This window comes from Phocoena phocoena, chromosome 2 (assembly GCF_963924675.1).
Source record: "Phocoena phocoena chromosome 2, mPhoPho1.1, whole genome shotgun sequence".
Classification (NCBI taxonomy): Eukaryota; Metazoa; Chordata; class Mammalia; order Artiodactyla; family Phocoenidae; genus Phocoena; species Phocoena phocoena.
In genome coordinates this window covers 95,523,435-95,551,126 of record NC_089220.1, presented here as the reverse complement: position 1 = coordinate 95,551,126, position 27,692 = coordinate 95,523,435, and the positions used below count along the sequence as shown (strand labels likewise).

Genomic DNA, 27,692 nt, shown 5'->3' with positions numbered 1-27,692 from the left:
ACCCATTTTGCCCACCTCTCCCCCTTCCCTCAGTCTCTAACAACCACCAATTTATTCTCTGTATCTGTGAGCTTTGTGTTTTTGTTTTTTTAGATCCCACATATAAGTGATATCATATATACGGTATTTGTCTTCCTCTGTCTGCTTATTTTACCTAGCATAATGCCCTCAAGATCCATCCATGTTGTTGTAAACAGTAAGATTTCCTTCCTTTTTTCTTTGGCTGTGCCACATGGCTTGTGGGATCTTAGTTCCCCAACCAGGGATCGAACCCGGGCCCCCTGCCATGGAAGCGCCCAGTCCTAACCACTGGACCACCAGGGAATTCCCAAGATTTCCTTCTTTTTTATGGTTGAATAATATTCCATTATATATATATGTCATCTTTACAGTGGCATGAATAGTATTTTATTGTATATATGTACCACATTTTCTTTGTCCATTTATCTCTAGATGCACACTTAGGTTGCTTCCATATCTTGACTATTGTAAGTAATGCTGCAATGAACATAGACATGCATATATCTTTTCAAATTAGTATTTCTGTGTTCTTTGGGTAAATACCCAGAAGTGGAATAGCTGGATCACATAGTAGTTCTGTTCTTTTTCTGAAGCATTTCCATAATGTTTTCCATAGTGACTGCAGCACTTTACAATCCCACCAACAATTACAAGTGTTCCCTTTTCTCCACATCCTCTCCAACACTTGTTACTTCTTGTCTTTTTGAAAATAGCCATTCTAACTATGGTTTTGATTTTCATTTCTCTGATTAGTGATGTTGAGCATCTTTTTATTTACGTGTTGGCCATCTGTCTTTTTTAGAAAAGTGTCTATTCAGGTCTTCTGCCCATTTTTTAATTGTATTGTTTGTTTGCTATTGAATAGTATGAGTTCTTTACATATTTTGTATATTAACCCTTTATCAGATATATGATTTGCAAATATTTTATCCCATTCAGTAGGTTGCCTTTTCATTTTTGTTTTGTTTTGTTTTGTTTTGCGGTACACGGGCCTCTCACTGTTGTGGCCTCTCCCGTTGTGGAGCACAGGCTCCAGACGCGCAGGCTCAGCGGCCATGGCTCACGGGTCCAGCCGCTCCGCAGCATGTGGGATCCTCCCGGACCGGGGCACGAACCTGTGTCCCCTGCATCGGCAGGCGGACTCTCAACCACTGTGCCACCAGGGAAGCCCTGCCTTTTCATTTTGTTGATGGCTTCCTTTGCTGTGTAGAAGCATTTTAGTTTGATGTGTCACACTTGTTTATTTTTGCTTTAGTTGCCTTTGCTTTTGGTGTCATATCCAAAAAATGATAACCAAGACCATGTCAGGGAGCTTACTGCCTGTTTTCTTCTAGGAGTTTTACGGTTTCACGTCTAAAATTTAAGTCTAATCCATTTAGAGTTAAATTTTGTGTATGGTGTAAGATAGTGGTCCAGTTTCATTCTTTAGCATGTTGCTGTCCAGTTTTCCCAACACCATTTATTGAAGAGACTATCCTTTCCCCATTGTGTATTCTTGGCTTGGTTCCTTTGTTGTAAATTAATTGACCATATATGTGTGGGTTTATTTCTGAGCTCTTTATTCTGTTCCATTGATTTTTGTGTCCGTAATACAGATTGAAATCAAGGGCATGATGCCTCCAGCTTTATTCTTTTATCTCAAGATTGCTTTGGCTATTTGGGTTTTTTTTTTGTTCCATACAAATTTTAGAATTCTTTGTTCTATTTCTGTGAAAAAATGCCATTGGAAGTTTTATAGGGATTGTGTTCAATATGTAGATTGCTTTGGGTAGTATGGACATTTTAACAGTATTGATTCTTCAAATCCATGAGCGTGGAATACCTTTCCATTTATTTGTATCTTCTTCAGTTTCTTTCATCAGTGTTTTCAGCGTACAGGTCTTTCATCTTTTTGGTTAAATTTATTCCTAAGTATTTTACTTTTTTTGATACAATCGTTAATGGGATTGTTTTCTTAATTTCTCTTTCTGATAGCTCGTTATTAGTGTATAGAATCACAACTGTATATTGATTTTGTATCCTGCAACTTTATTGAATTTATTTATTAGTTCTGACAGTTTTCTGGTGGAGTCTTTAGGATTTTCTATATATAATACCATGTCATCTGCAAATAGTGACAGTTTTACTTCTTTTCAGTTTGGTTGCAGAATATGCCATTTTTTTCTTTCTCTAGTTGTGGTGCACGGGCTCCAGGATGCATGGACTCTGTAGTTTGCAGCATGCATGCTCTCTCATTGAGGCGCACGAGCTCGGTAGTTGTGGCGTGAGGGCTTAGTTGCCCTGTGGCACGTGGGATCTCAGTTCCCTGAGCAGGGATCATACCCGAGTCTCCTGTATTGGAAGGTGCATTCTTTACCACTGGACCACTGGGGAAGTCCCTGAATATGTCATTTTTAAGTGAACAATTCAGTGGTATTTAGTACCTTTAAAATGTTGTGTAGCCACTATCTCTGTCTAGTTCTGAAACATTTTCATCACCTCAAAATAAAACGCCATACCCATTAAGTAGTTACTTGCCATTTGCTCCCCTTGCTAGCCCCCATGAACCATCAGTCTGCTTTCTGCATCTATGGATTTATCTATTCTGGACATTTCATACAAATGGAATCATAAAACATGTGGCTTTTTTTTTTTTTTTTTTTTTGCTGCGCCTCACAGCTTGTGGGATCTTAGTTCTCCAACCAGGGATTAAACCTGGGCCCTTGGCAGTGAGAATGTGGTGTCCTAACCACTGGACTACCAGGGAATTCCTAACATGTGGCCCTTTGTTTCTGATTTCTATCTCTTACCATCATGTTTTTTTTTTTTTTTTTTTTTACCATCATGTTTTTGAAGTTCATCCACATTGTAGTATGTATCAGTACTTCATATCTTTTTAATGACTGAATAGTATTCCACTCTGTGTATATATCCCAATTTGTTTATCCAGCTGTTGATGGACATTGGGTTATTTCCATCTTTTGACTTTTAAATAGTGATGCTATTTGTGTACAAGTACTTGTGTGAGTGCCTGTTTTCAGTTCTTTTGGGTATATATGTAGTAGTAGAATTGCTGAGTCATATGGTAATTCTTTGTTTTACTTTTTGAGAAACAACCAAACCATTTTTTATAGCAGCTGGCCCATTTTAAATTACCACCAGTAGTGTTTGAGTGTTCTATTTCTTCATATCCTTGCCAATACTTATTTTACTTCCCCCCCACCCCGCTCTTTAAAATACAGCCATTGCTGTTGGTGTCTAGTGATATCTAATTGTGGTTTTGATTTCCATTTCCTAAAGGCTTATGATATTGAGCATCTTTTCATGTACTTGTTTCATTTGTGTAACTATGCAGAAATGTCTATTCAAGTCTATTGTCTATTTTTCAAATGGGTTTTTGTCTTTTGGTTGTAAACACTCTTTATATATTCTGGATACTATACTGTAAGTATATACATATACTTGACAGATATATGGTTTGCAAATATTTTCTCCCATTCTGTAAGCTGTTTTTTCCCTTTCTTGATAATGTCCTTTCTTGCATAAAGGCTTTTCATTTTGAGGAAATCCAATTTATCTTTTGTTGCTGTTGTTGCTCATAATTCCTTCATTTTTGAAGGATAGTTTTGCTGGATATAGAATTCTTGGTTGACAGTATTTCTTTCAGCACTTTGAATATTTCATACCATCGCCTCCTGGTTTTTATGGTTTCTGATGAGAAATCAACTGTTATCTTTATTGAAGATCCCTTTGTATGGGACCTGTTGCTTTGCTGCTTTCAGGATTTTTTCTTTGTCTTAGACAGTTTGATAATGATGTGTCTAGGTGTGGCTCTCTTTAACTTTATCCTACTTGGTATTTGTTGATCAACTTGTATATGTACGTTGATGTCTTTCTTCAAATTTGGGAAGTTTTTGGCTATTATTTCTTCAAATATTCTTTCTGTCCCTTTCTCTTTTTTCTCTTCTTCTGGAACTCCCATTATGCATAGATTGGTACACTTGCTGGTTTCTCACAAGTCTTTTCATTTTTCTTCATTCTTTTCTCTTTTCGTTCACCAGACTGGATAATCTCAGTTGATGTATCTTTTTTTTTTTTTTGGCCGTACGTGGGCCTCTCACTGTCGTGGCCTCTCCCGTTGCGGAGCACAGGCTCCGGACGTGCAGGCTCAGTGGCCATGGCTCACGGGCCCAGCCGCTCTGCGGCATGTGGGATCTTCCCGGACCAGGGCATGAACCCATGTCCCCTGCATCGGCAGGCAGACTCAACCACTGTGCCACCAGGGAAGCCCTCATTTGATGTATCTTAAAGTTTCCTGATTCTTTTTTCTTCCTACTCACATCTGCTGTTTAGTCCCTTTAGTGAATTTTTCATTTCAGTTATTGTACTTTCCAACTCCAGAATTTCTGTTCGGTTCTTTTTTTATAATATCTGTCTTTTTATTGATATTCTCTATTTCGTAAGACATTTTCATTGACTGGGCTTCTTCAGGGACAGTGTGTAGCCTTTTTTCATATGTATGGGCCATGCTTCCTTCTTTCTTTGCAGGCCTTATAATTTTTTGTTGATATATGGACATTTTGAATATTATAATGTGGTTACTCAGGACAGCACTCTCTTCCCCCCACCCCACCCCCAGCATTTGTTGTTGCTCTTTGTTGCAGTAGTTATTGTTTATTGACTCTTTTGAACTGATTTTGTAAAGTCTGCAGTCTTTGTTGTGTATAGCCACTAAAGTCTCTGTTCCATTAGCTTAGTGGTCAGCTAGTGATTGGACAGAGATTTCCTTAAATGCCACAAAAAGAAACAAAAACAATAACGAAAAACTCCCAGCCTTTGCAGATTGGCTCTGTGTGTGTGTTAGGGCATGCTTTCAACACTCAACCAGGTTGTTTACAACCTGTCTTTGCCTTCATTTCCTGCTTGCACAGAGCCTGAAGGTCAGCCGGAAGTGAGAGTTTAGGGCCTTCTTGGTTCTTTCTTGAGCATGTGCACAGCCCTGGGCAAGTGCATGGCTTTTCAGGTCAGTAAGAATATGTGGGTGGTGTTTTTCCTTTTCTTTTCTTTTTTTTTTCGTTTATTGTGGAAGCTTTTAAAAACCCTTATATTTTGTCATTCCTCAGCCTTTTCTCCCAAACTTTTTAGTTAGTCTGTTGTTTGCCTCAACTGCTTTCCATCATCCCATGCAGAGGCAACTAATACATTTGCCTATAAATGTTTTTGACCAACACTCTCAGGTAGCTTCCTTAGCAACAAGAGAGTTCCAAGTTAGGTGAGATAAAGTCAAGCCTTTTGAGCCAGTCCTTTCAGTGATCCACCAGACAGATCAAAACTAACAACCATGATTCTTTGCAAATGAGGTGCCTTCTGCTTCTTCCATTAGTGTTACATACACCAGAAATTTGGGCTATTATCTTCAAGGTACCCTTGACCAAGGGGTGGGTTGGGGGTGGGGGGGTATGTTAAAACACCCCTTTTTTCTTACTGAGACTCAGCTTTTTTTTCTTGTTAAGCATTCCCCTGGTTGCTGCAACTTTTAGTTAGTTTCCAGAGTCTGAGAAGATAGATGCTAACAGCTTTTGACAAGTTTTTTCATTGCTTTTATGTTAGGATGGACTTTTGGTGTTCCTTATTCTGCTTTTTTTGCTTACATCACCCTGTGTTTATATGATCCCATAGATTCTGATTCTGGATCAGGCTCAGATTCTGATCAAGAGAATGTTGCTTCTGGCAGTAATGCCTCTGGAAGTGAAAGTGATCAAGATGAAAGAGATGACTCAGGAAAACCAAGTAATAAGGAACTGTTTGGAGATGACAGTGAGGATGAGGGAGCTTCTCATCATAGTGGGAGTGATAATCACTCTGAAGGATCAGACAATAGATCAGAAGCTTCTGAGCGTTCTGACCATGAAGACAATGATCCCTCAGATGTAGATCAGCACAGTGGATCAGAAGCCCAGAATGACGATGACGATGAAGGTCATAGATCAGATGGAGGGAGCCATCACTCAGAAGCGGAAGGTTCTGAAAAAGCACATTCAGATGATGAAAAATGGTGCAGAGAAGATAAAAGTGACCAGTCAGATGATGAAAAGATACAAAATTCTGATGATGAGGAGAGGGCACAAGGATCTGATGAAGATAAACTGCAGAATTCTGATGACGATGAGAAAATGCAGAACACAGATGATGAGGAGAGGCCTCAGCTTTCAGATGATGAGAGACAACAACTGTCTGAGGAGGAGAAGGCTAATTCTGATGATGAACGGCCAGCAGCTTCTGATAATGATGACGAGAAACAGAATTCTGATGATGAAGAGCGGCCACAGATGTCTGATGAGGAGAAAATGCAAAATTCTGATGACGAAAGGCCACAGGCCTCAGATGAAGAACACAGGCATTCAGATGATGAAGAGGAACAAGACCATAAGTCAGGTAATACATTTATGAGAACCATAATGGTTTAGTAGAAGCATTCAGGTACAGCAGGGGCTCATTTATTCTTTTCACGTTCCTACTTTTAGTACCCTGTTTTTTCTCTTCTGTCCCTCCATTTTAGCCTTTTCTAACTCTATACATTTTGCCTTTAAACATTTTCCTAATCCATGTATTATTTCTCTCTATTCCCCTTCCATTTAATATATGATAGATCAGGAGGAAAAAAATTTAAAGAGGAAAGTCTTAGAGAAAGATGTATAATGCTAAAGTAGCTAGATATCAAATAGTTAGTTCCATTTTTGTGGGTAACTAAGAGCATGCCTCAGGTGAGAATAGATTTGCCTGGGCGAAAAAACCCAATACCATTGAAACTCCCCCATAGGGTAGCTATAATGAAGTGTGAACACCAGGTTCCAGCTCAGTTTATTTGAGATCCAAAATTTCAGCCTCCAGAGTAATCAGGCTCCGAGGAGTTTACTCAAACTAATCAAATTCACAGGAAACTATAAAAATTGAATTGCAAAGTTGTTTGTTTCAAGAGCATCAATTATTTCTCTCTTATCATTGTATCCTTTCCTTTGGGAGAAAATCTACATTGGATGCCAAATTATAACAATCAGGAGGTGACCTGGGGAGCATAATATCCAGAAAGTGAAAACACAGCTGGATGATCTCAATGAGCTATGATAGCTTGACATATGCGTCCTCATCCTGGGGAGATGTGCTTGGATCAGAGCATTCATTCCCTAAAGACAGCAGGAAACACAGAGCTGAACTTTGGCTTTTGGACCCTGTTTTATAATAGTCATTCACACTGTTTTCCTGAAGTTAACACGTTCTCATATAGAATATTAAAACAATTAGCCATCTTCTTTTTTTGTATTATATAAAAGTCACTTTGATTAGGTTGGAAGTCTTCCTGAAGTAATTAATATCTGGATTGCTTCATTTTTATAAGTGATTGATTATAATTACATATTGATCCTGTCTTCTTAAGAGCTGCAGTATGGAGAGAGGGGGTCTTTTCCCTTGTAATACATACCTCAGGATAGCATTCAACACCACATTTTAGCATTATTTAGGAGAGGAGATCAGAAAATTTCCAGAGATGGATATAGGTCTATATAGACTATAGGACTGCAGTAAGTACTCAGTAACTAGTTCTGGGTAGAGTTATTTGTACTGTTACCAAAATCATTAAGGCTCATGCACTACTTCCCAAATACTAGCAGGCTAATATAAAACTAGGGTCATATTAGGAATCTTGTAGCTGGTCATTCTGCTTAATTCTTAACTAGTTCTACAATGGTTCTTTTTTTTTTTTTAAACATCTTTATTGGAGTAGAATTGCTTTACAAAGATGTGTTAGTTTCTGCTTTATAACAAAGTGAATCAGCTATACATATACATATATCCCCATATCTCTTCCCTCTTGTGTCTCCCTCCCTCCCACCCTCTCTATCCCACCCCTCTAGGTGGTCACAAAGCACTGAGCTGATCTCCCTGTGCTATGCGGCTGCTTCCCACTAGCTATCGGGTTTACATTTGGTAGTGTATATATATACATGCCACTCTCTCACTTTGTCCCAGCTTACCCTTCCCCCTCCCCGTGTCCTCAAGTCCATTCTCCAGTAGGTCTGCATCTTTATTCCCATCCTGCCCCTAGGTTCTTCATGACCTTTTTTTTTTTTTTAAATTCCATATATATGTGTTAGCATACGGTATTTGTTTTTCTCTTTCTGACTTATTTCACTCTGTATGACAGAATCTAGGTCCATCCACCTCACTACAAATAACTCAATTTCGTTTCTTTTTATGGCTGAGTAATATTCCATTGTATATATGTGCCACATCTTTATTATAATGGTTCATGTTTGAAGTTTACAATTAGGTAAATAATTGTACCATCCAGATATATTTGTCTCTTCCATTGCAATATTTTTACCTCTTTTTTTTCTTCTGTAATGAGTGGTATATAAATTTAATTATAAGTTTCAGTACTGCTTTTTGCATTCTCCCAAGTTTTTCTGCTTACAGAAACCAATGTTCCTTTTATTAATTTTATTTTAAAATTTACTATAGTAAGTTGATTTTTGTGTGTGTATGTACAGTTCTGTTAGTGTCAACGCTTGTATAGAGTTGTGTAACCACCACCACAGTCAAGATACAGAATAGTTCTGTCACCCTAGAAAACTCCCTCATTCTATACCTTCTGTAGTTATATACTTCCCCACCTGTGACCCTTGACAACTACTGCTCTGTTCTGTCACTGTAGTTTTGTCTTTTTGAGAATGTCATCATATAAATGGAATCATACAGTGTGTAACCTTTTTTCTTTCACTTAGTGTAATGCATTTGAGACTTACCCAAATCGTTACATGTATCAGTAGTTCATTCTTACTTATTACTGAGTAGTTTTCCATTGTATGGGTGTACCACAGTTTGTTTATCCCTAATGTTGCTTTTATTTATTTTCCTAATGTTGCTTTTAAAACACAAAATTCTAAGTAATGATAATGACTGTGATTATGCAGATCTTCTGATTCTCCTCTTACAGAATCTGCAAGAGGCAGTGATAGTGAAGATGAAGTTTTACGAATGAAACGCAAGAATGCAATTGCATCTGATTCAGAAGCAGATAGTGACACTGAGGTACCAAAAGGTACTCAAATTACTTCTTTTATATATCTGTATTTCCATCCCTCTCTCTGCATTTAGCTGTAGTGCATTCCCAACCCTGGGCACTGGCCCCAGACTGCAAGACGCACAGAAGAGAGTGTGGATACATTTAGTGTACACAGGCAAGTTGTACAGATATTAGAAACTGCTTGCACTTAATTAGTTGAAGAACCTGCTTCATTTATAGTCGGAGTGAATCTGCTATTAGGGGCTGAGGCTCTGGTTGAGGTGGAGATGGCAATGTCCATTCTTTGGTTTGAATAATGACAGTTCCAGCGCAACTTGTTAGCTTGTTCTTTTTTTTTTTTTAAGTAAATTTATTTATTTTTGGCTGTGTTGGGTCTTCGTTGCTGCGTGCAGGCTTTCTCTGGTTGCGGTGAGCGGGGGCTACTCTTCGTTGCAGTGCACGGGCTTTTCATTGTGGTGGCTCCTCTTGTTGCAGAGCACAGGCTCTAGGCACGTGGGTTTCAGTAGTTGTGGCATGTAGGCTCAGTAGTTGTGGCTCACAGGCTCTAGAGCGCTGGCTCAGTAGTTGTGGCACATGGGCTTAGTTGCTCCGCGGTACATGTGATCTTCCCGGACCAGGGCTCGAACCCGTGTCCCCTGCATTGCCAGGTGCATTCTTAAGCACTGCGCCACCAGGGAAGCCTGTTAGCTTGTTCTTAAGTTCTTAATAGGTTAATATCAGATGAAGAACCATATTCTTCAAGCTATGGTTTATTTATTTAAATTAATTAATTTATTTATTTTTGGCTGCATTGGGTCTTTCTTGCCGTGGGCAGGCTTTCTCTAGTTGCGGCGAGCAGGGGCTACTCTTCATTGCGGTGCGCGGGCTTTTCATTGCAGTGGCTTCTCTTGTTGCAGAGCACGGGCTCTAGGTGCGCGGGCTTCAATAGTAGTGGCTCTCAGGCTCTAGAGCACAGGCTCAGTAGTTGTGGCGCATGGGCTTAGTTGCTCTTTGGCATGTGGGATCTTCCCGGACCAGGGATTGAACCTCTGTCCCCTGCACTGGCAGGCGGATTCTTAACCACTGTGCTACCAGGGAAGTCCCCAAGCTCTGGTTTAGATGAAGAGTTTATAAAAACCCAGTGTTAGGTAAGATGGGTTTGTTGTAAAGTTAAAAGATCTACCTGTTCGCTTCTTCATGTGACTACATTTCCAATGGCTAATTACTATACAGTAAAGATAAGATGTTAGTATAAAAGTTACAGCAAACATAAGTTTGATATGCACAACCATTTTGTGCTGAATGGTAATTAGGCATTAATGTTAAATAGCTTATATAAATTATCACAAGTAACAGTATAACTAAAGGAAACATTTAGAGAGTCAACTAGAGAGAAAAGGAGAGAGCTGGACAGAACAAGCTCTGGGGTTTACTTAAAGATCTTTAGATCTATGTACATGGACTTCGGAATCAGATGATCCAAGTTAGAATCTTTGTGGTTCTTTGCACTTTCCAACTGTATGATTTTGGTCAAATTAATTACTTACTCCACTTAAATTTTCTGATCTGTAAGAGGGAGGTGATGCTAACCACCTAACAGCATTGTTGTGAGAATTAGATATATTAATTATTTTATTTGTTTACAGTTATTTATTGAGAATCTGCTTTGTACTAGTACTATTCTGTGCACTCAGAATGTAGCAATAATCAAAACAGATAAAGACTTCTCCCTTGTAGAATCCATATTCTGGTGGGGTCAGTGTAAGGTAGGGACAATAATAGTACAATAAGTAAATTAAATGTTAGATGGTGATAAGACCTAAGAAGAAAATAATCAAGTGGGGACGTGTGAGTGTTGCTGGATGGAGTTGTAGTTTTGGTGATTTTATCATATAGATGAACTTTTCAATACTTGTGACCTTCCTCCTTCCTCCTCTTTTTTAAAAAAAAAAATTTTTTTTTCTTAGAGCAGTTTAAGGTTTGCAGCAAAACTGAGGGCAAGAGATTTCTCATATATGCCCTGCCCCCACTCATGCATAGCTTGCCCCACTATCAACGTCCTCCACCAGAATTGTACATTTGTTACAATTGATGAACCTACAATGACATATTGTAATCACCCAAAACCCATAGTTTACATTACGGTTCACTTCTTGGTATTGTACATTCTATGGGTTTGGAAAAATGTATGTATGACCTGGATCCACCATCTTCATACACCATCTTCATACTATTCATACAGAATAGTTGCACTGTCCTAAAATTCTCTGTGCTCTGCCTGTTCATCCCTCCCTCCTGCCTAACCTCTGGCAACCAATGATCTTTTTACTGTCTCCATAGTTTTGCCTTTTCCAGAATGTCATAGTTGGAATCATATAGTAAGTAGCCTTTTTAGATTGGCTTCTTTCACTTAGTAATATGTATTTAAGTGTCCTCCATGTCATTCATGGTTTTACAGCTCATTTATTTTTAGCACTGAGTAATGTAGGCATACCTTGTAATATTGCACTTCAGTTTATTGTGCGTCTCAGATACTGTGTCCTTTGCAAATTGAAGGTTTGTGATAACTGTGCATTGAGCAAGTCTGTTGGCGCCATTTTTCTAACAGCTTTTGCTTATGTCATATCTCTGTGTCACATTTTGATAATTCTTGTGATATTTCAAACCCTCCACCAGCAGAAAGATTATGATTCACTGAAGGCTCAGATGATGGTTAGCATTTTTTAGCAATAAAAGATTTCATAATTTTTAAATAATTTTAAAATTTAAAGTGTTTTAAAATTAAGATATGTACATTTTTTTAGACATAATGCATTTGCACACCTAATAGACTACTGCATAGTGTAAATACAACTTTTATATGCCTTGGGAAACCAAAAATTTCATGTGACTTACTTTATTTCAATATTCACTTTATTGTGGTGGTCTGGAACCAAACCCAAGATGTCTCCGTGGTGTTCCTGTATTCCATGTCTAGAAGTACCAGTTTATCCATTCACCTACTGAAGGACATCTTGGTTGCTTCTGAGTTTTGGCAGTTATGAGTAAAGCTGCTATAAACATCCGTGTGCAAGTTTTCGTGTGGATGTAAATTTGCAGATCCTTTGGGCAGATACCAAGGAGCACAATTTCTGGGGCATGTGGTAAGAGTATGTTTAGTTTGGTAAGAAACTGCCAGACTGTCCTCCAAAATGGGTGTACCATTTTGCATTCCCACCATCAGTGAATGAGAGTTCCTGTTGCTCCACATTTTTGTCAGCATTTGGTGTTGTCAGGGTTCTGAATTTTGGCCATTCTAATAGGTTGCCTCTTTTTTTTTTTTTTTTTGTTGCCTCTTCTTTTTCAGTGATCTGTCCTTCACCTTGTCTCAGTAACTCACTCCCATGGTTTTATCCTAGATCATGTCATTACCAATAATCGTAACTCTTTTATAACCCCAGTTTCAAGCAGTCTTCTTTTTGACTGCCCTCCTATCTTCCTGTCGCCTCCTCTACTACCCCACCTTGATTTATTGATTTATTACAGATGGTTGTTGATGTTGTTGTTTTGCCTTATACCTGGGTGAAGTTCTGCTTGAGAGGAGGGCGACCTGGGTAGACATGGACCTGTAATTTTAAAACTTGAGGGACTCTATAGAGAATAGGCCTGTGTAGAGTGCTTAAGCCCCAAATTTGAGTATCTAGATTGTAGGAGGATATTTTTGGGCTCCTGGGGAATAGAGGAAAGTGGAAGAACAAGGATGCGGTGAGTGAAGGGAGAAAGGAGTGCCTCCCGTGCAGCTTTGCCCTTCACTGGATTTGCCCTCTTCCCTCTCCACAGACATTCTTGTCAGATCTTTGAGAGCCAGGCTCAGAGTTGTGTTTGAGTGGTTTCTGGGTGCTTGGTCTAGAAACCTTGGGAATATGTTGAAGTGATAGCTTTGAAGAATCATTGTTATAGATATTAATACTAAGCATTTTTTTCTCCTTTTTGGAAGATAATAGTGGAACCATGGATCTCTTTGGAGGTGCAGATGATATATCTTCAGGGAGTGATGGGGAAGATAAACCACCCACTCCAGGACAGCCTGTTGTAAGTAGAATTGCCAGTGAGAATTGGAGGAGGATATTAAATCTGTCTTCTATGCTGGGAAGAGGAAGTCGATAAATGAATTGCAGTATGAAAATACAACAAACAGATGACATTCTCAGTTAATTAGGGAACACTTGGTTATAAGGAGGATTAGAAATAACTGCCATGGCACATCCATCCACGGAATACAACTGAGCAATGAAAAGGATTTAACTATTGATACACGCTAGCAACTTGGATGAAGTTCCAGGGAATTATGCTGAGTGAGAAAAAGCCAGTCCCAAAAGGTTACATACTGTATGAATTCACTTATATAACATTCTTGAAATGACAGAATTGTAGAAATGGAGAAGAGATTAATGGAGATTAAGGAGGGATGAGGGCAAGAGGGAAGTGGATGTGGCTGTAAAAGGGCAGCATGAATCTTTGTGGTGATGGAAATGTCCTGTGTCTGCCTGTATCAGGGTCAGTCTCCTGGTTGTGATATTGCACTATAGTTTTGCAAGATGTTATCACTGGGGAAAAAATGGATAAGAAAAAGAAAGAAAGAAAGAGAGAACTGCCCAGCATGAGGTTGGCGCCATACCTTAAGAGACTAGACTGCAAGGACCTGTGAATTGAGAACCATTGGTTTAAATGTTTTTTTGTGTTTTGTTGATAATCTTCTCTGATTTTAATTGATAGAGTGACTTCATATTGAAGTGCCGATTAATTTCACACTTCTATCAGTGAATATGTGGAAGGTAGATTTATCACAGAAGAGATTTTCTTATATTGATGCCTTCAAACAGATCTTGTTTTGCATGAGGTTTTTGGGGAATTGGTTGGTAGGGATGGATGTTAGCCCTAAAGTCATGTCTCATTATAATTCTTATCTGCCTAAGCAATTAAAGTGTGGAAGTTGAGCTAGACCACCTCTAAGGTCCCATCAAGATCTAAAATTCTGTGACTCTTTTACTAGGACGAAAATGGATTGCCTCAGGATCAACAGGAGGAGGAGCCAATTCCTGAGACCAGAATAGAAGTAGAAATACCCAAAGTAAACACTGATTTAGGAAATGACTTGTATTTTGTTAAGCTGCCCAACTTTCTCAGTGTAGAGCCCAGGTAAGGGGATCAGTTAATAGTGTTTTTCAATGTTGGATAGAGATATGTAGCATGTTGATATTTTTCTTATTTTGTATGAGTTGACTAATCACAAAATGGAAAACTGGTTATGTAGCTCTGAAAAAATAAATCAAGTATATACTGTGATAGAGAAAGTATGGACTATTGGTAAAGGAGACTTTTAATGCTTGTAATTGTTTTTAGCAGTCTGGTATTTCTTATGAATTAACAGACACCACAAGTCTTTGGTTGTTTCTGACTAATGGAGCCCTGAAAAGGCTGGAATTGAGAGTGGTGAAGTTTGCTAGAGAAACTGCCAATGTCTACTGTAGCAGTCATTGCGGATCTAGAAAAACTAATGGTTTTGGACAGTTAAACAGTGTTGATGGGTATTATTCACTAAGTAACATGCAAGGTCTTGTGTAATTTAAAATTTTTTCCCTAAGCAAAATGATGTGGAAAGCTAGAGTATGTGTGGTCTACTCTTTGGAAGACATATAAGAATAAAGAATAGTTTGAATATTTAGCCTTGCTTGCACTTTATTTCAAGCAATATGTATTAACACCAAATTTCAAGAGGGTACAGTAATTTGAATGCTTCCTTATAGTTGACCATTATGATTTTTAATTATTGTGATTTTTTAGAGTTGCATTATATAACAGTAATGATATTTCTTACAAAATGTGATTAATAGTTTATTTTAAAAACAATTTGTAGACCTTTTGATCCTCAATATTATGAAGATGAATTTGAAGATGAGGAAATGCTGGATGAAGAAGGTAGAACCAGGTTAAAATTAAAGGTACTATTCTGTGCTTTTTTTTTCTTTTATAAAGTAAAACCTGGGAATATTAACTTGGGACTTGAGCTTTTGAAAATGATTTTTTATGTTTCTTGTTTTATCAACAAATTATCTACCTTTTCAGAATATTTTTAGAAAGAAAATACGTAGCGTTTTCTCTATAAAAGGTGTCACTTTTCTGTTACTTTTCTTAGTGTTAAACTTTTTTGATGCTTTAAAAAAATTATTAGCTACTTTCTTCAGAATAAGTTGTACTGGGGTTTGGTGTTTAGGGCAGCTACCACCATACGTACTGTGGGTTAAGTTCTAACAAATTCCTGCAAGGGGAATTTCTTCAGGCTCTTTGATCTATGGATAAACAAATCAGATACAAAAGGAGAATTTATCTCTAGTACCTAACATTTTACCATATGGCTGTCTTTGTATTCTTCCAATTGTTCTTGTTCACTATTAGAAGAGATTTTTATTGTACTAAATTCCTAATGCTTCTCTTTGATACCTTGTACTATCTGGTTACCTCTATCCAAGGGCGGCCTCTAATCTTCCTTTAATCAAGGAGGGTGTAAGTTTAAGCAGATGCTTTAGAGCTGAGTTGTAGCAAAGAACAAGGAGCAGTTGGGACTTCCCTGGTGGGGCAGTGATTAAGAATCTGCCTGAGAATGCAGGGGAAATGGGTTCGATCCCTGGTGTGGGAGGATCCCATATGACGTGAAGCAACTAAGCCTGTGCGCCACAACTACTGAGCCTGCGCTTTAGAGCCCTTGAGCCACAACTACTGAGCCCACGTGCCACAACTACTGAAGCCCACGCACCTAGAGCCCGTGCTCTGCACCAAGAGAAGCCACTGCAATGAGAAGCCCGCGCACTGCAATGAAGAGTAGCCCCAGCTTGCCGCACTAGAGAAAGCCCGTGTGCAGCAACGGAGACCCAATGCAGCCAAAAATAGATAAATTAATTAATTAATTAATTAAAAAACAAAAACCAGGAACCAGTTGAACTCATGATACTGAAATTGGAGCTATGCATTTAAAATTCTTAAATCTGAAGGATTTCCTGTAAATACTTTTTTTTTTTTTCCTGGTGGATGTTGTACATGGTGTTAAAATATTAAGAGGTGGCAGTCTGGCATTCTTGGAATTCAGGGGCTGAAATTTTAGAGTAATTCCATATCTTCAAGTGTGATAGATCCACAAGCACCTAAAGAACCTTGATATATAAGATGGTTTCCCTAAAATCCATGGGCTTCCAAAGCTTTTCAGTGAAATGTCACTACTCCTCCCTCTTAATGGAAATGCAAATCAAATGAAAAACTGGAGATAAACAGGCACCATTAACTTGGTCAAGGTCAGACAATTAATAAGAATAGTACTTAGACTGTTTTTGATGTTTTGCAGTTCTTCCCCTTGCTTCCCCACCCCAAACCCCACCCTGGTCTCCATTAGGTTATCTCTTAATATCTTTCCTCAGAACATGTGTATCTGTTGATTTAGGCTGAGCACTGTGAATTTTTCAAGGCTGTTTTAGTACCTCTGGCATTATTCTGTTGCCTTTCTTTCTCACCATTTATATAAATTAATGTGATAGTGCCTTATTTGTTTACTTTTTATGGATTTTTGCATTTTCCCCTAACGTTCTGTCATGATACATCAGCAAGTGTCAATGTATCTGTATTTTAAGACCATGTAAATCAGACTGTAGTGTAGGCATCAGAGTTTAGAAATAAGTAGTTTACTCTAAAACCTTGGTGCTTAGAGTACAAAATGTCAGTGTATAACAGACTTTTTTATTTTATTTTAAAAAATTTTATTTTTTATATAGCAGGTTCTTATTAGTTATCTATTTTATACATATTAGTGTATATATGTCGTCAATCCCAATCTCCCAATTCATCCTCCCCTTCCACCCCACCCCTATGTTTTCCCCCCTTGGTGTCCATACGTCTGTTCTCTACATCATTGTCTTTATTTATGCCTTGGAAACTGGTTCATCTGTACCATTTTTCTAGATTCCACATATATGTGTTAATATACGATATTTGTTTTTCTCTTTCTGACTTACTTCACTCTGTATGACAGTCTCTAGGTCCATCCACGTCTCTACAAATGACCCAATTTCGTTCCTTTTTATGGCTGAGTAATATTCCATTGTATATATGTACCATTCGTCTTCTTTATCCGTTCATCTATTGATGGACATTTAGGTTCCTTCCATGACCTGGCTATTGTAAATAGTGCTGTAATAACACTGGGGTGCGTGTGTCTTTTTGAATTATGCTTTTCTCTTTTCCCAGTAGTGGGATTGCTGGGTCATATGGTAATTCTACTTTTAATTTTTTAAGGAACTTCCATACTGTTCTCCATAGTGGCTGTATCAATTTACATTCCCACCAACAGTGCAAGCGAGTTCCCTTTTCTCCACACCCTGTCCAGCATTTGTTTGTAGATTTTCTAATGATGCCCATTCTAACCAGTGTGAGGTGATACCTCACTGTAGTTTTGATTTGCATTTCTCTAATAATCAGTGATGTTGAGCAGCTTTTCATGTGCTTCTTGGCCATCTGTATGTCTTCTTTAGAGAAAGGTCTATTTAGGTCTTCTGCCCATTTTTTTGATTAGGTTGTTTGTTTTTTTAATATTGAGCTGTTTATATATTTTGGAGATTAATCCTTTGTCCGTTGATTCATTTGCAAGTATTTTCTCCCATTCTGAGCGTTGTCTTTTCATCTTGTTTATAGTTTCCTTTGCTGTGCAAAAGCTTTTAAGTTTCATTAGGTCCCATTTGTTTATTTTTATTTCCATTTCTCTAGGAGGTGGGTCAAAAAGGATCTTGCTGTGATTTATGTCATAGAATGATCTGCCTATGTTTTCCTCTAAGAGTTTTATAGTATCTGATCTTACATTTAGATCTCGAATCCATTTTGAGTTTATTTTTGTGTGTGGTGTTAGGGAGTGTTCTAATTTCATTCTTTTACATGTAGCTGTCCAGTTTCTCCAGCACCACTTATTGAAGAGACTGTCTTTTCTCCATTGTATATCCTTGCCTCCTTTATCATAGATTAGTTGACCATAGGTGTGTGGGTTTATCTCTGGGCTTTCTATCCTGTTCCACTGATCTATGTTTCTGTTTTTCTGCCAGTATCATATTGTCTTGATTACTGTAGCTTTGTAGTATAGTGTGAAGTCAGGGAGTCCGATTCCTCCAGCTCCGTTTTTTTCCCCTCAAGATTGCTTTGGCTATTCAGGGTGTTTTGTGTCTCCATACAAATTTTAATGTTTTTTGTTCTAGTTCTGTAAAAAATGCCATTGGTAGTTTGATAGGGATTGCGTTGAATCTGTAGATAGCTTTGGGTGGTATAGTCATTTTCACAGTATTGATTCTTCCAATCCAAGAACATGGTATATCCTCTTCATCTGTTTGTGTCATCTTTGATTTCTTTCATCAGTGTCTTATACTTTTCTGAGTACAGGTCTTTTATGTCCTTAGGTAGGTTCATTCCTAGGTATTTTATTCTTTTTGTTGCAGTGGTGAATGAAATTGTTTCCTTAATTTCTCTTTCAGATCTTTCATTGTTAGTGTATAAGAATGCAAGAGATTTCTGTGCATTAATTTTGTATCCTGCAACTTTACCAAATTCATTGATTAACTCTAGTAGTTTTCTGGTGGCATCTTTAGGATTCTCTGTGTATAGTATCATGTCATCTGCAAACAGTGACAGTTTTACTTCTTTTCCAATTTGTATTCCTTTTATTTCTTTTTCGTCTCTCATTGCCATGGCTACCAAAACTGTGTTGAATAATAGTGACAAGAGTGGACATCCTTGTCTCGTTCCTGATCTTAGAGGAAATGCTTTCAGATTTTCACCATTGAGAATGATGTTTGCTGTGGTTTTGTCATACATGGCCTTTATTAGGTTCCCTACGTGTCCACTTTCTGAACAGTTTTTAGCATAAATGGATGTTTAATTTTGTCAAAAGCTTTTTCTGCATCTATTGAGATGATCATATGGTTTTTCTTCTTCAGTTTGTGAATATGGTATATCACATTGGTTGATTTGCATATATTGAAGAATCCTTGCATCCCTGGGATAAATCCAACTTGATCATGGTGTATGATCCTTTTAATGTGTTGTTGGATTCTGTTTACTAGTATTTTGTTCAGGATTTTTGCATCTATATTCATCAGTGATATTGGTCTGTAATTTTCTTTTTTTGTAATATCTTTGTCTTCTTTTGGTATCAGGGTTGGTGGCCTTGTAGAATGAGTTTGGGAGTGTTCCTTCCTCAGCAATTTTTTGGAAGAGTTTGAGAAGGATGGGTGTTAGCCCCTCTCTAAATGTTTGATAGAATTCACCTGTGAAGCCATCTGGTCCTGGACTTTGGTTTGTTGGAAGATTTTTAATCACAGTTTCAATTTCAGTGCCTGTGATTGGTCTGTTCATATTTTCTATTTCTTCCTGGTTCAGTCTTGGAAGGTTATACCTTTCTAAGAATTTGTCCTTTTCTTCCAGGTTGTCCATTTTATTGGCATATAGTTGCTTATAGTAATCTCTCATGATCCTTTGTATTTCTGCAGTGTCAGTTGTTACTTCTCCTTTTTCATTTCTAATTCTATTGATTTGAGTCTTCCCTTTTTTCTTTTTCTTTTTTCTTTTTTTTTTTTTTGCAGTACGTGGGCCTCTCACTGTTGTGGCCTCTCCCGTTGCGGAGCACAGGCTCCGGACGCGCAGGCTCAGCGGCCGTGGCTCACAGGCCCAGCCGTGCCGCGGCATGTGGGATCCTCCCGGACCGGGGCACAAACCTGTGTCCCCTGCATCGGCAGGTGGACTCCCAACCACTGCGCCACCAGGGAAGCCCTTCCCTTTTTTCTTGATGAGTCTGGCTAATGGTTTATCAATTTTGCTTATCTTTTCAAAGAACCAGCTTTTAGTTTTATTGATCTTTGCTATCGTTTCCTTCATTTCTTTTTCATTTATTTCTGATGTGATCTTTATGAGTTCTTTCCTTCTGCTAACTTTGGGTTTTGTTTATTCTTTCTCTAGTTCCTTTAGGTGTAAAGTTAGATTGTTTATTTGAGAGTTTTCTTGTTTCTTGAGGTAGGATTGAATTGCTATAAACTTTCCTCTTAGAACTGTTTTTGCTGAATCCCATAGATTTTGGATTGTTGTGTTTTTGTTGTAATTTGTGTCTAGGTATTTTTTGATTTCCTCTTTGATTTCTTCAGTGATCTTCTGGTTATTTAGTAACGTATTGTTTAGCCTCCATGTGTTTGTGTTTTTTATGTTTTTTTCCCCTCTAATTGATTTCTAACCTCATAGCGTTGTGGTCGGAAAAGATGCTTTATATGATTTCAGTTTTCTTAAATTTACCGAGGCTTGATTTGTGACCCAACATGTGATCTCTCCTGTAGAATGTTCCACATACACTTGAGAAGAAAGTGTAATCTGTTGTTTTTAGATGGAATGTCCTATAAATATCAATTAAATCTATCTGGTCTGTTGTGTCATTTACAACTTGTGTTTCCTTATCAATTTTCTGTTTGGATGATCTGCCCATTGGTGTAAGTGAGGTGTTAAAGTCCTCCCTATTATTGTGTTACTGTCAATTTCCCCTTTTATAACTGTTAGCAGTTGCCTTATGTATTGAGGTGCTCATATGTTGGGTGCATATATATTTATAATTGTTATATGTTCTTCTTGGATTGATCCCTTGATCATTATATAGTGTCCTTCCTTTTCTCTGGTAACATTCTTTATTTTAAAGTCTATTTTATCTGATATGAGTATTGCTCCTCCAGCTTTCTTTTGATTTCCATTTGCATGGAATATCTTTTTCCATCCCCTTACTGTCAGTCTGTATGTGTCCCTGGGTCTGAAGTGGGTCTTTTGTAGACAGCATGTATATGGGTCTTGTGTTTGTATCCATTCAGCAAGCCTGTGTCTTTTGGTTGGAGCATTTAATCCATTCACAATTAAGGTAATTATCGATATGTATGTTCCTTTTACCATTTTCTTGATTGTTTTTGGTTAGTTTTTTTAGGTCCTTTTCTTCTCTTGTTTTTCCCTCTTAGAGATGTTCCTTTAGCATTTGTTGTAAAGCTGGTTTGATGGTGCTGAATTCTCTTAGCTTTTGCTTGTCTGTGATGCTTTTGATTTCTCTGTTGAATCTGAACGAGATCCTTGCCGGGTAGAGTAATCTTGGTTGTAGGTTCTTCCCTTTCATCACTTTAAATATATCGTGCCACTTCCTTCTGGCTTGCAGAGTTTCTGCTGAGAAATCAGCTGTTAACCTTATGGGAGTTCCCTTGTATGTTATTTGTCATTTTAACTTTGCTGCTTTTAATAATTTTTCTTTGTCTTTAATTTTTGTCAATTTGATTACTATGCGCCTTGGTGTGTTTCTCCTTGGGTTTATCCTGCCTGGGACTCTCCGTGCTTCCTGGACTTGGATGGCTATTTCCTTTCCCATGTTAGGGAAGTTTTCAACTATAATCTTCAAATATTTTCTCAGGTCCTTTCTCTCTCTTCTCCTTCTGGGACCCCTATAATGTGAATGTTGGTGGGTTTAATGTTGTCCCAGAGATCTCTTAGGCAGTCTTCATTTCTTTTCATTCTTTTTTCTTTATTATGTTCCATGGCAGTGAATTCCACCATCCTGTCTTCCAGGTCACTTATCCATTCTTCTGCCTCAGTTATTCTGCTACTGATTCCTTCTAGTGTATTTTTCATTTCAGTTATTGTATTGTTCATCTCTGTTTATTCTTTAATTCTTCTAGGTCTTCGTTAAACATTTCTTGCATCTTCTCGATCTTTTACTCCATTCTTTTTCCGAGGTCCTGGATCATCTTTACTATCATTATCCTGAATTCTTCTGGAAGGTTGCCTATCTCCACTTCATTTAGTTGTTTTTCTGGGGTTTTATCTTGTTCCTTCATCTGGTACATAGCCCTCTGCCTTTTCATTTTGTCTATCTTTCTGTGAATGTGGTTTTCGTTCCACGGGCTGCAGGAATGTAGTTCTTCTTGCTTCTGCTGTCTGCCCTCTGGTGGATGAGGCTGTCTAAGAGACTTGTGCAAGCTTCCTCATGGGAGGGACTGGTGGTGGGTAGAGCTGGGTGTTGCTCTCACAGGCAGAGCTCAGTAAAACTTTAGTCTACTTGTCTGCTGATGGGTGGGGCTGAGTTCCCTCCCTGTTGGTTGTTTGGCGTGAGGTGAACCAACACTGGGGCCTACCCGGGCTCTTTGGTGGGGTTAATGGCAGACCCCAGGAGGGCTCAAGCCAAGGAGTACTTCCCAGAACTTCTGCTGCCAGTGCCCTTGTCCCAGCAGTGAGCCACAGCGCCCCCTGCCTCTGCAGGAGACCCTCCAACACTAGCAGATAGGTCTGGTTCAGTCTCCCGTGGGGTCACTGCTCCTTCCCCTGGGTCCCAGTGTGCACACTGCTTTGAGTGTGCCCCCCAAGAGTGGAGTCTTTGTTTCCCCCAGTCCTGTTGGAGTCCTGCAGTCAAATCCTGCTAGCCTTCAAAGTCTGATTATCTGGGAATTCCTCCTCCCGTTGTCACACCCCCAGGTTGGGAAGTCTGATGTGGGGCTCAGAACCTTCGCTCTGGTGGGTGGACTTCTGTGGTATAAGTGTTCTGCAGTTTGTGAGTCACCCACCCAGCAGTTATGGGATTTGATTTTATTGTGATTGCGCCTCTCTTCCCATCTCATTGTGGTTTCTCCTTTGTCTTTGGATGTGGGGTATCTAATTTGGTGACTTCCAGTGTCTTCCTGTCGATGATTGTTCAGCAGTTAGTTGTGATTCTGGTGCTCTCGCAAGAGGGAGTGAGCGTACGTCTTTCTACTCCACCATCTGGAACCAATCTCTCCAGACTGTTTTTCAAAACTTTGGTGTGTGATGGAAAATAACCATGGACTTTTGGTTTCTTGAGTGACGTTCTAGGGACTAGGCTGACCTTTTTTTTTTTTTTTTTTCTGGTATGTGGGCCTCTCACTGCTGTGGCCTCTCCCATTGCGGAGCACAGGCTCCAGACACGCAGGCTCAGCGGCCATGGCTCACGGGCCCGGCCGCTCCGTGGCATGTGGGATCTTCCCGGACCAGGGCACGAACCCGTGTCCCCTGCATCGGCGGTTGGACTCTCAACCACTGCGCCACCAGGGAAGCCCTAGGCTGACCATTTTTAAAGAGTCAGTTGGTGGTATAATTAACTCTTTAATGGGCAAAGAACCAGGTACAGTTTATGTACCTCTATGAGGTCCTCTGGCTTTAGAAGTACTTTGATGTGTCTTTCATCCCAGTAGGGTAAGACCTAGGAGTGTTTTATCCTTTCATAGCATCATTATTTGAATCACCTTATATAATAGGAAGCATTTTTCAAAGTGGCTTCTCAGTTGATAATGGCCCATATGTGTCTTCATACTTGTATGTGGCTGACCTATTTTGTATGAGAGGGAAGGCAGGAATTGTGACAGATCATTTCGTTTTGTTTCCTTTATTCAGGAAAATTTTAAACATATACAGATATAATGAGAACAGTATAATAAAATCTCATGTACCCATCTCTCATTTCAGTGGTTGTCAGGTTGGACATCTTGTTTCATCTGTATTCCCCACCCCACCTTACCCAGACTATTTGGAAACAAATCTCAGATTTGACATCATATTTAATTCATGAATATTATCGAGTTTTTAATCAGCCAGCTTCATAGTTGTTTGTTTATATAGTGAGGAATAAAGAAGTAAAGGGGGAAACTGGAGGGAAAACATTAGGACTCAGTTGTAAAGGCAGTTGCAGTTAACAGAGGAGATCCAGAAAATCAAACCGGGAGTGGGAGCAGCTGCTGTTAGGGTCGGTGGTGAGGGCAGAGGCAGAGGGAAGCTTGGGCTTAGATCTATCGGTTTTCAAAATGTTGGCTTCTCTTTGATGCCATCTTAATTCACATTTTCTTTATCCTTGTGAGTTTATCCTTTTTTAATTCTTTATTGTCATTTTAGTGTGTTTCCAGGATGCAGCAGGGATAAACTATGTGGATTTAGTGTGCTGTATTTTCCTGGAAGTCCCATTGAGTTTTGTTTTGTTTTTTAAAATTAATTAATTTTATTTTTGGCTGCATTGAGTCTTCATTGCTGCATGCGGGCTTTCTCTAGTTGCAGAGAGCGGGAGCTACTCTTTGATGCAGTACACAGGCTTCTTATTGCGGTAGCTTCTCTTGTTGAGGAGCACGGGCACTAGGGCGCATGGGCTTCAGTAGTTGTGGCACACGGGCTCAGTAGTTGTGGCTCACGCACTGTAGAGTACATGCTCAGTAGTTGTGGTGCATGGGCTTAGTTGCTCCGTAGCATGTGGGATCTTCCTGGACCAGGGATCGAACCCATGTCCCCTGCATTGGCAGGCAGATTCTCAACCACTGTGCCACCAGGGAAGCCCCCAGTGAGTTTTCAATTTCAGTAACAGTAGTTTTCATTTTAGGAAGCCCTTGAATATTTTCCACATCTGCCTGGTGCTCCCTCTCCCCAACCCCAAACCACCTCCTACCCCCCACCCACCCCATAAAGTTAAGATAAAGTTAGACTCTAAACCTGCTCAAACCTGGAGTTTTTATTTTCGTAAGGTGCTTTTTTTTTCCTTACCCATGTGTGGGGAGCTTCCCTAGGCCAGCTGGCAGAGTTTTTTAGTCCCACATTTATTGGAGTTTTAGCTCTGTGAGAGAACCTGTTTATACAGGGAGTCTCAATCCTAAATTGCCATTTCATATGGCCTCAAGCCTTATTTCTTGTCCTCCTAGCTCTTTCTGAGTCTTAAAACTTCTGGAGTTTACCACAGATTTAGCATCTGCTCAGATGCTCTGGCACTGAGCTCTGTCTCTGGTTCTAGCACTGGGAGCTCAGAAATTCACTTAAGCATACTTTCTTTCCTGTTGTTATTTTATGCAGCATCTCTAGGTGATTAAAACAAGAGGGTTTCAGTGTCTGTTTTTCTGTCACTATCTATGCACGTTTATTCTGTGATTTTGTGTCTCTTGAGGAGAGAAGAAGCACAAGCTACAGTGTTCTGAGGCACTTGTGTTTTAAAACAGGTAGAAAATACTATAAGATGGAGGATACGCCGGGATGAAGAAGGAAATGAAATTAAAGAAAGCAATGCTCGGATAGTCAAGTGGTCCGATGGAAGGTGAGCGCAAATGCCTGAAGAGTATGGAGATGCCCAGAATGTGGCTGGGAGGGATCAAGCTTTGGAATATGAGCTTATTTGGGGTACACCTCTTATTAAAGACTTTCCATTGTTTAGTCCCTGGCATTTCAAAGAAAACCTGAGAGAAATATAAATAGGCAGTTGAGGGTCATACAGGCTGGTGGAAGACACTAAAAGAAGGCCGGAAATGTGACTGTCCTCTTTGGCTCCAGCATAGTAGTCTGGAGAAGTTAGACCAACTTCCCTCCCTCCTTACAAATTGACGCTTTAGTAAAACTGCCCTTCACTGGGAAGGTGGTAGAGGCTGAGTGAATGTCACAGCATGTTTTACTTCTAAGCATAAACATACAGAGTGTTGTACTTCTGTGTAGGTCGTTTTCCACATCATGCCTTCTTTATTCTTTCCTTCCTTCTGAATTGTGTGTAAAGAGAGAAAGCAGCAGCTGAATCACATTTTAAGTGAAGTAAAATGATAGAGTGAAAGCTTTCTGACTTACATGTGAAATGTTCCTTCTTTTCAGCATGTCCCTGCATTTAGGCAATGAGGTGTTTGATGTTTACAAGGCTCCACTGCAGGGCGATCACAACCACCTTTTTATAAGACAAGGTACCGGTCTACAGGGACAAGCCGTCTTTAAAACCAAACTCACATTCAGGTAATTACTCTCATCAACGTACTATTTGTTACAATAAAAGCGGTGAAATGTAAGTGTTGTTCAAAGTGCCTGACTCCTGATTGGCATAACCTTGCAGTATAGTTCCCCAAAGACCAAGATCTGGTTCTCAGCTCTGAAGGTTCAAAGGCTGTATTGTCAAGTTGCTGTTTCACAGGGAACCAGGTCATGCTACCTAAACTTCCAAGAGACTGTTATGTAAACCAGAATGTCAGTTTATTAATTCCAGTGATTACTATAACTGCCAGGAGGCCTAAGAATACTTGCAGGTCAGTGCAGTAATTAGAGGTTGTTAGAGTGCATGCAGTCAGAGGAAAGGCAGTGAGTTGGTGGGTGTGAAGGCTGAGGTCATCTTGTTCTTTAGGCTGCTGCATCCATTACCTCTCCAAGGATGTGTCCCCCAAGCAGCCCAGGATACTCAGGTCAGCTATCGAGAGTATCCCCCTTGTCTAGGCAGCGTAGGCACTACAATGAAACATTCCTGTTTTTCTTTTCTTGATTCTAAGCAGACCATCCTCCTTGGGTAATGCTTATCTTTGGAGAGGGCAGAACATTCTTGGTTATGACTTACAGTTTTGAAAATTGTAATGGTCAAGATTATAGGCTTTGGAATCAGATAGACCTGAATCTGAGTCCCATTTCCACTTACATGACCTTGTGTAACTTTCTCAACCTTTCCTTGCCTCAGTTTCCTAATATATAAAATGTAATAATTATCTCATAGAGGAGCTGTGACAATGAACTCATGTAATATGTAAAACATAAAAGTACAGCGCTTGGCACTTAGTATTCAGTAAATGCTGCTTAAGCCCATCCATTTACTGCTTCTAGAGGGTAATTGTGCTGTGCAAACCTTTTTTACTCCAGCTTTCCGTATTTCACTTTACTTGTGAGATAAGAATGTTTTAGTAAGCTACAGAATGAAGAAAGTTCAGAATCCCCATCAAGTATATTGTTTTGTGTCCCTGCCTATTTTTTTCTAGAGAATAGGAAATGGTCACTGGCCTCCTTTGATGCTGATACGACTGGCTCACAAATGTACTTGCTAAACAATGAGGTATTTTTGTTCATTTCCTGCAGACCTCACTCTACAGACAGTGCCACACATAGAAAGATGACCCTGTCACTTGCAGATAGATGTTCAAAGACACAGAAGATTAGAATCTTACCAATGGCTGGTCGTGATCCTGAATGCCAGCGCACAGAGATGATTAAGGTATGTTGGCTGAGGTTTATCCTGGAATTTTGGAATATTAAGAATAGCATTTCCTAAAATGTTGTTCATCATCTCCTATTGACCCACTGTTTATCCTTCCAGCTGGCATGAACACGGAGCTGGTTTCATTTCCTAAGCATTTGGCAAATGGGTAATAGGGTGATAGTCCTAAAACAAACCCTGGCTTGGGTTCTCTCCCACCAGGTCCTGAGAGTTTGGCAAACAGATGACTGAAAGAATCTGAACTTTCACAGATAATTTCAAGGATGATTAAATCATCTATGTCTGGTTTAGAGTCCATGTCAAAAATCAGTGGAAATGCTCGAGAGATTTGGTCTAGGTAGAATATAAATAGACAAGAAGTTTCCCCCCTTTTCTCCTGAAGGTAGGGGAGCTGGAGGGACTTTGAAGACTCCAGGACCACATTGAGAGATGCCCCAAGCCCTCCTTCACATCCCCAGCTTGCATGGAAATGCACAAGGAATCAGCTAGTTTGTTCTTAATCCCTATTCTACTGACAGTGATTTTTACTCTGTACTCAGCACAACCACATACTATTTAATGAAA

The 27,692-nt window shown here is 39.3% G+C and overlaps 1 protein-coding gene across 2 annotated transcripts in view; it reads left to right on the top strand.

The window, feature by feature from the left end:
• LOC136118082 (RNA polymerase-associated protein LEO1) overlaps positions 1-27,692 on the top strand; it is a 49,210-nt gene that overhangs the window by 7,520 nt on the left and 13,998 nt on the right. For both annotated transcript variants that reach the window (XM_065871239.1, XM_065871240.1), the window contains exons 2-9: positions 5,680-6,435; positions 8,996-9,100; positions 13,041-13,135; positions 14,097-14,242; positions 14,961-15,045; positions 25,120-25,214; positions 25,757-25,891; positions 26,990-27,125. In XM_065871239.1, the coding sequence (XP_065727311.1) occupies positions 5,680-6,435; positions 8,996-9,100; positions 13,041-13,135; positions 14,097-14,242; positions 14,961-15,045; positions 25,120-25,214; positions 25,757-25,891; positions 26,990-27,125 (1,553 nt within the window). The remainder of the gene's footprint in view (positions 1-5,679; positions 6,436-8,995; positions 9,101-13,040; positions 13,136-14,096; positions 14,243-14,960; positions 15,046-25,119; positions 25,215-25,756; positions 25,892-26,989; positions 27,126-27,692) is intronic.